This window comes from Typha angustifolia, chromosome 5 (genome assembly GCF_048772165.1).
Source record: "Typha angustifolia cultivar Huaian chromosome 5, ASM4877216v1, whole genome shotgun sequence".
Lineage (NCBI taxonomy): Eukaryota > Viridiplantae > Streptophyta > Magnoliopsida > Poales > Typhaceae > Typha > Typha angustifolia.
Genome location: NC_133243.1, coordinates 6,062,919 through 6,078,308, shown reverse-complemented (window position 1 = coordinate 6,078,308; position 15,390 = coordinate 6,062,919). Strand labels below are relative to the sequence as shown.

At 35.3% G+C, this 15,390-nt stretch overlaps 2 protein-coding genes across 2 annotated transcripts; both read left to right on the top strand.

Annotated features, from left to right (window-relative positions):
- The first annotated feature begins 2,596 nt into the window (after positions 1-2,596).
- On the top strand, positions 2,597-2,989 carry LOC140760431 (uncharacterized). The gene has a single exon (XM_073097367.1). It carries the CDS (start codon positions 2,597-2,599, stop codon positions 2,987-2,989), a length of 393 nt encoding a protein of 130 aa, XP_072953468.1.
- Positions 2,990-6,193: 3,204 nt separating this feature from the next.
- Positions 6,194-14,074, top strand: LOC140760632 (polyadenylate-binding protein-interacting protein 7-like). Its single transcript, XM_073097666.1, has 6 exons — positions 6,194-6,540; positions 7,060-7,895; positions 8,474-8,879; positions 8,996-9,066; positions 12,365-12,489; positions 13,402-14,074. The coding sequence occupies exons 2-6, from the start codon at positions 7,143-7,145 to the stop codon at positions 13,697-13,699; spliced, it is 1,653 nt and encodes a 550-aa protein (XP_072953767.1). The 5' UTR covers positions 6,194-6,540; positions 7,060-7,142; the 3' UTR covers positions 13,700-14,074.
- Positions 14,075-15,390: the final 1,316 nt, after the last annotated feature.

Here is a 15,390-nt window from a genome sequence, read left to right as displayed (position 1 = left end):
CGCAAGTTGATATGAGCTTTCGATTGAGGATAAAGGACAATCCCACTACAATGTAGCATATCAAGAACAATACGCGCGTCCCATATTCTTATTGGAATTTCATGCATGGTAGCCTCATTTATAATGAAATGTTTTTTGTTTATATCTCGTGGCTATTAACTATTAAGTCAGTTCTTTAAAAGATATTGAGGAATTTAGATGAAAGAAAAAACATCATATCTATCAAGCTTACCGTTAGATATTTCCTGCCAGAAAGCTTGCTGAACTTTATGCATTCGCTTTTATTATTATTCACACGCTACTGATGTTTATTATTTAATCCCTGCAATTTACCTTAAATGCCTCAAAAATAAAACACCGTACCATTACTTTCTAACAGTTAATTATCATGCAGATGAGTTAAACTAACTAGAGCAAAAAATTAAATTTAATACCCTTGAATAATGCTTTTTAGGATAAGATATAAACGATTAAAAAATAGATTTTAGAAACCAAATGAGAGAGGTATTCTAGGTTTTCTATTTCAATTTCCAAAACTACAGAAATATTATTTATTTTGTTAACTACTGTTAGGGTAAAAAATAAACACAAATTACTTATGAGGCATTAAAAATAAAATATAGGATTCAAGTGACAAATATTCTGATGTCCATATGGTAGGATAATGATAGTAAAAATAAAATATAGGATGTTTTTCTATACATTTTCGTGAAGTTTTTAATGCGCCTGTAGCTGTCCAATGGTTCCAACTTCCAATAAAACTCAAGAAATTAAACACCAAGCAACTGCAAAAGAGATAGGAAACCTGAGGCTCTCTATGAGACAGCAAAGGAATACCAATACCTAACAAATAATCACGTTGGGATATAGCATTTGCAAACAAAAATATCCTTAGTCACATAGAGGTCCCTAATGTCAGTATCATATTTTGTGATATGGACCATGATTTCCAACTGCACAGTCTGCACATTGAGTGTGAATTATATATCAAATTATCTCGTAGTGATGTCGAGCCGTTCCCATCAACTTAGTAATTGGTCGGTGTTATTGAATGTTAGAATATAAGTTCTCGTTCTCTAATAACTTAAATTTTTAGAGCCATTGGTAAGTTAATATAATATCAAAACAGAGATTCTAAATATGAATCATACCACACCTATCTAACATGCACAGTGCAATAACGCATGTGCAATTAAAACGCCCGATAGAATTATAGAAGTGTTTTATCTTGATTTGGTATAAGGTCGACATCCATGCTTTAAATGACATAAGCCAACATAATGTTTATCTCTTTTATATAAGGATATGTTTTGATTGCTAGAAAGTATACTTCAATAAGAATACCCGAATTCAGGAAGTAACTCTCTTCTTTTGATGGTTAAATAACTCACTTACTTTATTATTTAACTTTTGTAGCTAAAGATTAGAGAAGAAAGGTTTAGAAAATGAGTATTTTTTTTCTTCTACTTTCTAGCAACTAAACACTTAAAAAATACCATGACCAAACTATTTAGATGTTTAATATTATTGGAGTTTAACTCAAAAGTCATATAAAACAGTATGTCTATATCAATTTTCTGCAATTGAGAGAGAGAGAGATGCTTGGCAGCTCCTAGTTTTGGCTTCCAAATTATCATTTGGTGGATTAGGAACTGTGAGGGTTCATTTACTCAGACATCAATTCACCAAATTGAACCCAAAACCTAGCAACAAAGTCCAACCCCATGGATTAGTGGCTGACGGCTGGCAGCCCAGCCAGGTGACGTGGACTTCGGGTCCTACCCGCGGGGCCCGCAGATTAACATCAAATGTGGGCCCCGCCATTCCACTATTCTACACGCGAAGTTATCAATCTCCTCCTCCTCCTCCTCCTCGCTTTCTTTCCTCCGCCAACAAAAACCACGTTCAAATTATAGGGAGCACCAGCGGGAGATAAAATAAGTAAAAGAATCTTTTACGTGTATATCCTTACAATTTAGTCATTTAATTTAAAAAAAATAAAAAATAAAAATTTAACTAGAAAAATTTTATGAGCACTAGGAAAATAATATTCTTATCCTTCCATATTAAATTTTTTAAATTGTAACAGAAGAAAATACTATATAAATATTATACGAGATAATTACAGTTGCACATTTTAGTAAACTAGAATGGAAGAAGGTAAAGATATTTTAGTAAACGAAAATTTATTTATTTATTTTTATTCTAAAGAATATAATTATAAATATGTCATATAGTGTGATTTGCACGTGGTTATATATGGATGAAAAATATAATGGAAAGAGTATTTGAGATATACATGCAAGACCAAAACTCTAAAAATAAAGATAGCAGAGAGAACGACACGAGTCGATAACTCTCGAGAGAAATCCCCCGCGGATCGAGTCCGAGTGCGATGATACTCGCTGCCGGGGACGCGGATATCGAGAATCCACGCGCGGCCGCGATCGACGGAGACGAGCACGAGGAGGCCTCCTACGCCGTATGGGAGAAGGAGAGGTAGACTAGCGGTACCGTAGCTCCAATCGGCCGCTACCTGCTTCGGATCCCGATCCGATAAGCTTCCGAATAGGGTTTTCCTGCGCCTTGGGTGGCGATGTCGGCGAAGGTGCGGAGCTCCGAGGAGACACCGGCGCCGGATTTGAGCGAGCTTGAGGTGGCAAAGTGCGAGTGCTGCGGCCTGATGGAGGAGTGCACGCCGGCGTACGCCGATAAGATTCGTGCGGAGTATCACGGCCATTGGATCTGCGGCCTCTGCGCCGAGGCCATCAAGGACGAGATCCGCCGCTCCGGGTGGGCGATCTCGACGGAAGATGCCATGGATCGCCACCGGCGCTTCTTCAAGAGCTTCAGATCGGTCTCGCCTCCGGCGAAGTCGGCGGAGCACCTCATCGCCGCCGTAAGCCGGCTCCTTCGACGGAGCCTTAGCTCGCCGGCGATCCCTCTCCGGAATGTGGACCACGACTGCTTCGCCGCTCTCGATCGATGAGTTGTTGATGGATGCATGGAATTCCACTCGTCTCGTCCTCAAATCAAATTGGTTACGGGAATGGAACAGTATAACAGATGAAATAATACTTAAGAAAATTGAGGACTTGTATAAAAAAAATTACATATAAAAAAAAGGAGTTTCTCGTAATATATTAAAATCCTTTTAATCTTTCGTCTCTTTGTTTTCTCGTCTTTACTTTTGTTTTGCTTCACTTGTATACACGCAAATACTTGATGAAAAATTCCCCTTTTTTGCAACCTCAGTGGTATATATCTTCAATAAATAATCCCCCTGATTTTAATTTAGAGTTGCAATTGATGAACAGCCATTTGTGGGTAAAGTAGAGAAATTATATTTCAGATGCATGAAGGACGACGTACGACTTTGCTTGTGTTCATTTTTAATATATTACGAGTGGTATATAATAAGAAACTAAGGCTATATAAACAATTATGAAGGGCTAACAGTTTGTGCTGAGGATGATTCCAAATGAAATTAAAAAATACCAATCTAACATTTTAATATTTCATGTAACATTATTCTAACTTCTGGGATCTTTTCACATAATGCCTCTCCTTGTAATGATAAGTACTGTTAGTCTAACCTTGCATTAGTCTCTTACAAAGGAATGTTACTACTTACTACATCTCTCTCAATGCGAAAACAACTAGAAACTCTTTAGTGTCCTAAATAGTAACTAATTGATGAGGTTTCCTACTCTTAACTATTTTTTACCTTTATATATCAATCTGATGACAACATAGAGGGTTGGCGAAACCGTGGAGGTTTTATATTTTAAATAACAGGTATGCGAGATTGAATTCAGAATTGCTTGCTCTAATACTACTCGTTATTTACTTTAAAATTTTAAATTGTAAATTAACAGTGGCATTTTGAGACAACTATCTTTAATTATAATTTAGTCTGGATCATAGGCAGGTTAAACATAAATTAAAATCGGAATAATGGTTGAGCAATTAAACTGTAGGAAAAGGACGACTAGTGCTTGACATATCCTGGAGTGTTCAACAATTAGACTGCACAACTAAGTCTGCTAATGATTTAAATTTGTAGTGGAGGTACAGAAAATGAACTTTTATGCTTTGTTTCTTTCATAAGCAATTATTAGTTGTAAGTTTGTAATGTGTGATGAAGTTGGGAGAGGTACACAATTAGGCCATCATTGGTGATAGCTCTGTGCCTATTGCTATCCTTTTAGTACAAGATAATAATGTTTAGAATGATCAAAGATGTTGTTATAAATCATCATCACTATTGAAGCTTCTTCGCTTTCATGAGATTGTCACATATGTATGAGCAGTAGTAAGCAATGCAATTTTGCTGTTAAAGTGTAGCATCACAGCCAAAGTCTTGTAATCCAAGGAATAGTTATAATCATCTTATTAGGTGAACAGACTATTAGATAGACAATTCTAATTAAGAGAGAGATCTGGGAAATTTTTTAAATAGCACATTATAATTTAGTGATTTTGTGATTAATACCTTTCTTTGAGCTATTTGTAATCCAATTCTTTCATTAGGTTGACTAATTATTCTTCACCATAGTATATAGTATATGACTTATTTATTTCGACAAGTGGAGTTACAAAAATAGGTGTAAGGGACTTTCTAACCTAATTGATCTGTACTAACTAAATTTATCAAAATGCCTTTGATAAAAATATTCTCAAAGATGTTTAAATTTTATAATTATATTTATTTAAGAATCTCTTTAGAAATAAGGAGATATATAATAAATAATAAATCATTCAACGCTTCTGCCTCATATTATGTGGAGCTCGAGGAAGTTTGAACTCATAATATCTAACTAGAGTTAAATATCATATGATTTGCCTTTCTTATTACTTACATTATGTCGTATGGATATTTATTACCTAAAAAATAATTGATCTGTACTAACTAAATTTATTAAAATATCTTTGATAAAAATATCCTCAAAGATGTTTAAATTTTATAATTATGTTTATTTAAGAATCTCTTTAGAAATAAGGAGACATATAATAGATAATAAATCATTCTAACGCTTCTGCCTCACATTATGTGGAGCTCGAGAAAGTTTGAACTCATAATATCTAACTAGAGTTAAATATCATATGGTTTGCCTTTCTTATTACTTACATTCTATCATATGGATATTTATTATCTCAAAAATATCTTGCTGCTAATTTTTTAACGACCATTTACTATATAAATGGTTAAGTTAAATATAGTTATAAATTCACCTTAATACTCTTGAGCAAATTTTTTTTTAAAAATATTAAAATTGAAGATCTAATCAACTTTTAGAATAAAATGAGGAGTATTCAGCTATCTTATAAATACTTATATAGTAGGATATAAATGCTAATAAAAGTAAAATCTACTGTGTTTTTGATAAAATTCCCTAAAATTAACAGCCATAATTATTTTGATTTGTGTGACACTGACATGAGCTTGAATTGGGCCATCCTAGGCCCAGACCCAACATATATAACCTATGCAACTTTATTACTGTGTGACAGGATCAAAGAAAATAAAATAATAACTTGTACTTATGGATATATGGGCAATATTAGAAGCTTAAAGCAGTTTAACTTCAACCAAGTAAATTGGAACTCTAGCTTTCCTACAGTTCCAAATATTTGATTTTAAAAAAATTTGAAAGGTTTCAATTTACAGTTCATTCAAATTCCTTACACGAATTCAAAACTATCTCAAAATCTTAATAATTCTTTTCCTACTTAATGAAAAGATACTGTTTAGTATGAGTATAGTTTGCATAGAGGTTTGAGTTAATATTTAATAAATTTTTGGTTGAAGTGGTTAAGTATCATAATTAGGCTGCCTGCAGGCTTCATAAAAAAATATAAAGAGAAATATATCATTAAGAAAAGTCAAGTGAAATATTTCATTTGATTTGGTTGACGTACGTGTAGCATAAGAGCTTAATTTATTTACTTAAAAATAATTAGTTTAATTTTGACTTTTAATTAAAATATGAATTATTTATTTTTATCTTTTTACGTGGGAAATATTCCTCTTATGATAAGAGATTTCTTTAAATTAACTTTGGAACTTTCTAGAGAAAGGTCACCAATATTCTAAGGACATAGAGGTAATTTCCGTAAATCACACGGTCATTGCTCGTCCCACCGTATCCAAAACTCGTCCTAAATTCCACTGGCTTTGGGGGTCAACAGATCACCCGAGAAGAGACAAACAGAGAGAGAGAGAGAGAGACCCAGAGACCCAAGAAGCAAGTAGAAATCCAGAGGAAGGCGAAAGGTTGGGGTTTTATCTTCGTATGAGACCACTCCTTTTCTGTGGTGGTATTCGTGACAGCGAAGGTGAAGTTAGGGTTTCATCTCTCCTTGTTGGTGATAAGCAGCGAGTCGAAGAGGCGCAGCGAAATCGCTCACAATAGCAGTAGAAGAAGCAGAGACTGAGACGGAAGCAGCCCGAATTCGTCGAATTGTTTCTTTTACTCGGGGCCTTCTTGCCTATGGATCGGTTTCCTTCGATCTATGCTGTAATAGATCGGCAGAAAGGTTAGGAAGTCCTCAGACTTGATTTCGTTCTTTTATCGATTTGTGTGAGTTGTATTATGTAGATCTGTTTATGTTGTTGAAACCTTGAATTATTTCGTTGGGTATTTTGTTTAGATTCTCTAGCTCTGATGCTTCTTTTGTTCTGTAAGTATTCCAAAGATTACTTCTTCTTCTTTTTAGATGTGAATCCTTGAATCTTAAAGTGTGACTGTTTAAGGTTCTAATAGTTGGACGAGAGAAAAATCTTTTTTTTTTTTTTTGGGTTCCCTTGTGATTATCTTGTACTAAATCTTCCATCTTGTTAACTTGTATTCTTAAGTTATCTACATATATAAAGTTGGCCTACAGTTATAGCTGTTCTTGGTTCTTCTAGGACTGTAGGGAATCCAGGAGGTTTCTGATGGTTATTCTTGCTCAACTAACTACAGTTTTCTGTCACTATCTATATTATATATTTTTAATATGCATGTTCTCACTTGGATTGTTTTGTTGATCATTGTTTTCCAATTTAATTTGCAGGGCTGGGATAGATCCTAAAAGGAAATTCCTTTCTCGTTGAGGGTTTTTATATATAACATCACTTAACTGTATTTAAAGTAAAGATGAGTTTGTACATTAAAGGTTCCCCAAACAACAATGATTCGAGTCTGCATTCAGAAAATAAGGTTACAAAGTTAAATCCAAATGCAGCAGCATTTGTTCCATTAACTCAATCTACTGCTGGAAACCTCATGGATGCACATGCTACCAGTTCAAGTATCCTTGGGTCTTCAGCAAAAAAAACCCTAGATAGGTCGGATTCATCAAAATCTGATAATTCAGATGATGAAGCACGCCAGTTTTGGTGTAACCAACTACCAGATGATATTACTCCTGACTTTACGATCATGGAGAAAGATGAGCAACCATCTAGACTGCTATCACTTGCTGGTTTGTCATTGCATGATGGTGTGGAAACTTCCCGGTTTTCTGAAACAGCTGTCAGCAGGTTGTCTAGCGCATCTCAGGATGTATTTCCACAAGGTACTGATGGTCTAATCTCCAGTGAAAGAATGGGATATACTGGTTCAAGGTACTGTGGAAATAACTCACAAGCTGCTTTTCTGAATATGGTGGATCAACAATTATTTGACAATCTGCATTCTGGAAATGAGGGAAACAATTATAATGGTCACTACAATGCTGGCTTTTTGGAGAACTCCTCTACCTCTAGTGAGTATTGTGATGATGTTGTTGACCCGCTGGACTATCTGGTATCACAGTTCCCTGGTTTTTCTTCCAAGAGTCTTGCAGATATATACTATGCGAATGGCTGTGACCTCACCTGGACCATCGAAATACTCACTCAACTTGAGGTAATTTGACTAATTTCCAAATCTGGTATATACAGCTAGACTGCAGGTCAACTATGATGCAGTGGTTTTGTGAGAAAATGATCTCTATTAAAGAAAAGAAATTATCATATTTCTTTTGAGTGACCTTTAAAGTTTAAAGTTCGCACTTCCTCTAGGATGTTGAGAATTTGTAAATTTTCTTTTCTTTATTCTATTCAAGGAACTTATTCTTTTCAATTAAGTATTGTTTAATGCTTAATGATTCGAATCATGTAAAGGCGCCCAATTAATTGCAACAAAAGACTGTTGTTTATAAATTGTAATTAGTTAAAGGTTGATGCCTGATTTGTAATGTCACAAGTATCTTCTCTAGTTTTCAGGATCTTTCTTGACTATGAGTTTTGTCTTGCAGCTGTTTTCGTCAATAATATCGGTGCTTGTTTTCATGATGATAGCATTGCCACTTCATGAATCATGATATTGCGAGTTTGCTATGCACTTCCTATATTCACATAACTTTTTTATCACTGTGCATTTTTTTCCTTACATTATGTGACAGTAGACACTTTCTCTTGACATAATTATATTTTCTACTGCAGATGCAAGTTGACGGTAGTTTCAATCAGAACTTGAACTCAAGCAATACTGCTCCGAGCTTTAGTGCGGGGGACTTCCCTGCACTTCCCATGGCAGAGGCTCAAAGTGGGTTCCCAAAATACAAGACACAAGATGTTCAAGGGTCTTATAATGGATACAAATCTTCCATCATTTCTACTGGAACTACTGATTATGTTTCAGCTGTCCGTAAGCTTGCTTCCCAGGACATTAGTAGTCGGAAAACCGAGAAAAGGGGTACCGAAGATGGTCGTGTTGGTTCAACTAAAGTTTCACACGATTTAACTAGACAATACAGTACTACTAGCAAAGTTGCTCTTGGAAATAAGTTGCAAAGTGCTGGCAATCTTCGGGCAGCTCCCATTTGGCTTGAGACTGGTGAAACAGTGGGTAATACTCTTGTATAAATTTTTAATCTCTCTAGAAGCTTTTAAATTTTCTTTCTAATTTTTCAGTCTAGGAACTGCTTTTTTCTTTATAAAATGTTTTTTTTTTGTATTTGACAGCAAATATTTATTCGGAATCAAGGGGAGAAGCTCGTGATTTGGCACGCATCCGAAATGCATGCTTTGAACAAGTAAGCATTTAGCGACGACATGTGCTTATATGCATACATATACAACATGCATGCACAAACACACACACATACATATATAAATATTTATACTGCGAACATGAGCTTACATATGTACATATGAATTATGATCATATTGGACGTTCAAATGGACGCATGTAGGTTTTTTTACATTAAGTGTTTTGAAAAAGGGAATTTGCTGGCACCTTAGTGGGTCAGCATGTCGGTTGCCTTGCAAATAGTGTATACAACTGCAGTTTGGTTGTCCGACTGCCTTGGAGAGGTTAGCGGACTGCAATGTCGTTTTGTGGACCATGGCAAGCCATGGTGGACTAGGCCTGCCGTTAGCTCTACCTAGTTTAGTTAAAAATAAAATCCTCACTTTTTCTATCGATTCTTAAATCCTCTCGAGCTCTCTCTTGACCTTTCTCAGCCTTTCCTTTCTTCAATGGTGATTGGTGAGGGACGACAGATGACAGCATGGCAGATGGTGAAGGTAAGCTCCCTTTTTCAATCTCAGTCTTTCTCACTCGGTCACTCCCATTCTCTCTCATCTCGCCATCCCTACTAGCAGTCACTGTCTTCTCACCATATTCCATAGTCCTACTTCCTTTCTCACCCTCTCATCGGCTCTTACCCTATCATCAAAGTTATCATTGGTACTAATAGTTATTGTTATCTCTCACTATTGAATGGTTCGTCATGTCCATCCCCCCCCCCCCATCCAAGGGTTATTTTCATCATCTAATAATCTGTCATCCATTTCTTTGATCCATGAAGTTAAGGAGTTTTTATAAAAAAATATGATTTAAATTAATTAGCTGATCATTTTTTACGTTACTCTTAAATTTTTCTTCATCCATTTCACACTATAAGCAGAACACTAACTTCTCTAATCTGTCCATTATTAATTGATTATGTGTTTTGGTGTGGATTAAAGTGAAAGTAGTTTAATTTCTTTCACATATTGATGAAGACAATTTGACTTAACATAAGTTTTAAAACTACTGCTTTCATACTCTCTTTCTCCATGCATGTGAATTAATCTGAATTGTTGAAAGCTACCACCTTTGTTTCTTCTTATATCATACACCTACTTGTATGTATTTATTGTCCTTCTTATTTGCCTCTCCTTATTATTTTCTTCACTTTGTTCTTTGCTATCATTATCGACGTCTTCTCCTTCAGGGTTATTCATATTTCCCGATGAATTGTTGATTCTTTTTGTTGTGGAGATTATTTTTTTTTCTTCTATTACACGAGCTAGTATTTGCTTTTAGACTTCCAAAGCCACTTGAGGGCAAGATGCTATATTTTCTTATCTTTCAATCGAAATTTCTTTCATATGGTTAACACCGCTACACATTTGCAGTTGACACATTTTTTATTTTACCTAATAGTATTGCCTTTTGTCATCCAATGTTGGTATTATATGGGTTCTCTTTTAGAGTCCTTTTAATTTAAACCAAATCTAAATAGAGATCAAATTTATAACATAATTAAGAAAATAAAAGATAAAATAATTAAAAATTTGAAAAAATGAAACCATCTCTCTCTCATCCTCAGCTCGTCCCTCTCTGTTATTGTCACAGAATACTCTCTTTCTAGCCTTTACATTACTCTTAAACAAGTAAAAACATGAAACTCCCTCTGTCTAACAGCTCCCTCTCTGGCGCTCTCCCTTGCTTTGTTACTGCCTCAGAATTATGAGAGGTGAGAACTTCCTCTCTTACTCTCTCTCTATCTTTTCTTTTCTCCCACTATTATTGCAGAAAAATTGCTGCAGCCTTCTCTTTCTCTGCACTCTCTTCTCTCCCTCTCCATCTCTGTTACTGCAGCAACAAAAGAAAAAGAGAGAGAGAAAGAGAGAGAGAAAGAGAAAGAGAGCGAGGAAGAGAGTGGAAGAAAGAAAGGGAGAGGAAAAGAGAGTAGGGAGCGGCTGAGAGAGAGAAAGAGAAGGTGGGGAGTTGGAAAGAGACAAGAAAGGAAAGAAAACAAAAAACAAAAAAAAATATTTACCCGAGGTCGCTGAAATTCGAGGTTACTAAATCTTGGTCGGAGGAGCTCACTAAATGTTGAATGGTCGGATCATCGGGTGGGCACCAGAGTTGATGGGTGAGAACGAGTGAGAGAGAGAATAGGCTTGGAGATATCAAATAAATGATGTTCGTAGGTCGGATTCTAGTTAGATCTGACCCATATCGGTCAGTATCGATCGAATTGACCTGATATGGATTGGTTGTCGGCCAATTCCACGCCGAAACCCAATCACTATAGTGGTATATAACTGTATATGTTTGTAATTTGATACTAGCTTCTCTAAGTGTAAACTGATAATATTAATGCTTGGAATCTTAATTCTTAAGTGGGTTATTGCCTTTTAAGAAAAGAAATGCCGATTTCTGATGACTTCAGAAATGCTAGATACAATTGGTCTGGGAATGCATATTCTTGGCATAACATAACATATTATGCTGCGTGACTTGTTCTACTCTGTAGCATATGGTCATAGATGACGATTTGAACAATTGGAAAAAAAATTGTGTTATTATGGAAGTAGCTACTTACAGGGATCCCCTAATATAAGCAAATTAATACAACAGTAGTTTGTCATGTTTGATGCATAGCATGAAGATGCAGTATTTCCTACCAATTATTGGTAGCTTCTTTTGTTGTTGAAATTTGCCAATCTAGAGTAGGTTTGGAAATAAAGTTTCAAGATGTTTCTAAGATATATGGCACTATCGTAATGGTTAATCAGGGCAAATAGTGGCTATACCAACTAATAAATATGGAAATTTGTACATCTACATTTTAATCAGATGATCAACCTATCCATACAAACTGTGGTGAACATTTTTAAGTTAGAACTCCTTCAATGAGGATTCAAATCATAATATATGTTTTATTGCAAAAGAGGAGTATGATTGTCATTGAGGCCCTGACATGTCTTCTTTTTACCTTATTCTTGTGTACGATGAATTATACGTTAGTCAAGCTTCTGTTGTATATATATATGTGAGGAAATTTGGATTTGCTTAAGCATGATAGAAAGTGAGGTTGCTAAGTTTACATTACGAACATAATCTAGCGGCACCAGGCACCACTGTTAGGGGTTCAAAGTAAATAAGCTCTTCATGACTGTTCCAAGTGGAGGAATTTATCTGGAGTTTCCACTTTGTGTTAATCAAGATAATTTTGCTAACACCCTAACATAGTTGTTAGGCTGGTTAAATTTCCACCTAATTGAGGTCTTCTTATATTATGTTGGTAAAGAAACTCATAATATGATTCTTGGCAGGCAAGGCAGGCCTATCTTATTGGAAACAAAGCTCTAGCTAAGGAACTAAGTATAAAAGGGCAGGTATACAACATGCAAATGAAAGCAGCTCATGGGAAAGCAAGGGAAACAATATATCGGCAGAGGTTCATTCTTAACTGTTAATTTGCACCATCTGTCAGCTTTCTTTCTTGTCTTCTTATTTTGTGAAATCTTAATATCGAAGTTACACAGGCAACTGCCTCTCTTTTGTCAAAGAAGAACAGAGAAGTCTCAAGAAACTGCAGCCAGCTTGTTGCAATTTACATTTGCATTGCCATTTTGTGCTTAACAAGCGAGCTAATAGAAATTAGGTTTATTCCTTTAGGCCCATGGCCATCACTGCCATAGTTTTGATACATAACATGCATACATGCATTATCAATAAGTTACTCCACTGAAAGGCTAGTGGCTTAAGAGAAATAAAACATCGAAGTGCATGAGGTACCACGTTCAGAAGTCCTGTAAGCCTGCCTGCAGCTCCAGTGCTGACAGATAATTTAGTAATCATGAGATAGTACTGAGTAAATGCTTGTTCGACTGCTAATTTGAGTCCTACATTGTAATCTAGGGTTCCTTGTAATTTTTTTATTTACTATCATCACAGTAATATAACTTCAGGACTATGGAGCCTACCTTGCTTATAATAAAGGACTTTGCCACTTCATGTTTGCATTAGACGAGTCCGTGTTATCAAAATTGTGATTGGTATCTGTTTAGTTGTTTGAAATTTGAGATATTCTCATGCATATTCTACGCTCATGCATCTTTTAGAAGTACGTGCCTGGTGATATCTACTGAAGTTTCAACCAGTGCATATCTTTTTGTTGACTTATCATTACTGATTATGATATTTGAAAACTTTAGCAGAAGTGTGCCTTAAGAATCACAAATGGACTGCTGTGTGTCGCCATGGTTCACTGGATCAATCCTATCGAGACTATTTCTCTTAAGAATATGCACGTAGTTCTTAAATTTCTCTTTATGTTTGGTTTCTTTCCTCGGTATTTGTTTTGCAGGAACCCTGTTGCTTCTGAATTCCAGGGATATGGCCAAGAGCAAGATCGTCTAATTGACTTGCACGGTCTTCATGTAACTGAAGCAATCCATATTCTAAAACATGAACTAGGCATTCTGAGGCGCACTGCAAGGTCTGCTGGCCAACGACTTCAGGTCATGATTTGTGTTGGGACAGGGCACCATACTAAAGGTTCACGGACTCCTGCAAGGTTGCCAGTTGCTGTTGAGCAGTTCCTTTTGGAAGAGGGCCTTCGTTACACCCAGCCTCAACCCGGTCTCCTCCAGGTTGTCATATAATAACACTGTCAAAGTATAAGATATGAGAAAAGGGAGCAACATAAAAAAGAAGGTAGGATAAGCACAGCAATTCTTGTATGTGAATATTGAAGGAAGAGAAAAAGAAGCAAAGTCTGGCTAAAGAGCAATGTAATATTATATGTAGGATCCAATTTCACATTTTATTTTCTTCTGGCAGATTATGATGGAACTTTCTTTCCTAAGGTCATTTTAAGGTAAATTATTTTAGGCTCACTCTGTGATGGCAAACATAAACTCGTATGTTATACATATCTTTTGGGGAATACTTGCTTTTTTTTTTTTTCTTTTCATTTTCAACAAGATCTATCGGGTGCAAACTTTCGCAATTTAGATCATTCTCTGGTAGCTGATCCAGTTGCATTTGTCATTTATCAGGATAGTTTTTGGCTTTCCGTCTCTGCTGCTGCTTAGTTCTTATTTCAACAGTTCAATGATAGGATGGAATTATTCCAGTTACATTGATGCTGCTAGGTTTCGAACTCTGGAAATATACTTTTATCTTGTTCTTTTTCGGTTTTTCTCAGAAGTGGGGCATTTGTATATAATATAAGCTCTATATGAAGCTATTCTTAACACAGTTTCCTCATCTTGTAAGCAATAACGTTGGTCCTGCTGTTGATAGCTTGGCAGGAGCGTTTTGACGTTAAGTTAAAAGCGAAACTTCTATATTCTTTTCCTCAGGAATATCAGAAAACTGGACTCAAAAGATGTCAATTGCCTGTGATTTTTTTTAATGTTATGGTCACAATCACTCTATAAATATCTATTTTAATACTGTATTATCTTATTTATTAACAGTGATAGTTATGGCATTATCTTATTTATTAACAGTGATAGTTATGGCATTATCTTATTTATTAACAGTGATAGTTATGGCATTATTTTATTCGTTAATAGTGATGGTTATACGATGAGGAGAGAAGCTATTAATTGACAACTTACGTCGTATCATCTTGAAATCTTTGAGGGGGTAGCATGAAAAAAAGGGGGATATTGTCGTTATGGTTTATATCCTGCCATTTTAGATATTTCAATCATTCGATGTGGGTCCTATTATTAAGAGGATCGAAATAAGGGAGTTATATTTATTTCAAGTCTGCTTCTAATTTTTTTCAAAACGTTTAATTTAGTTTAAAACTTAATTACGGTATATTAGTTGCATTGCAAAGTGGCTTGAGAAGAAATCATCAAATTGGCTCCATATAACTCTCCTCTATATTCCAGAATACTAAAGCTCAAGATATTTACTATTATTGTGGTTAATTTTAAGAGGTTCAAATTTGTATTCAAGCGCGCAAATTGATATGAGGCGAGGTGAACTCAAAGTCAATATATGATAAGAATTAAAATTTTATTCACTTTTTTTTTATAAATTTAAATAAATAAAATTATGATAATAAAGTACTTCTAAACTTTTTAATTTCACTATTAATTTATCATTAATAATAATGTGCCAACTCCACTTAAATCTTAGATCAAAGTTAATAAATAATTATATCGTATAATATTTTCAATAATGATATTAGGGTGTTGGTAGGAGGGTACTGTGCTGTATATCAAGCCGATATGAGTCTCAGGTTAAGATCTTGGGAGATCTTATCTTATCCTATCCTCTCTTCTATATCTCTTGTATCGATGTCTCTTGTAGTTCTTCTATACTCGCTTCCACT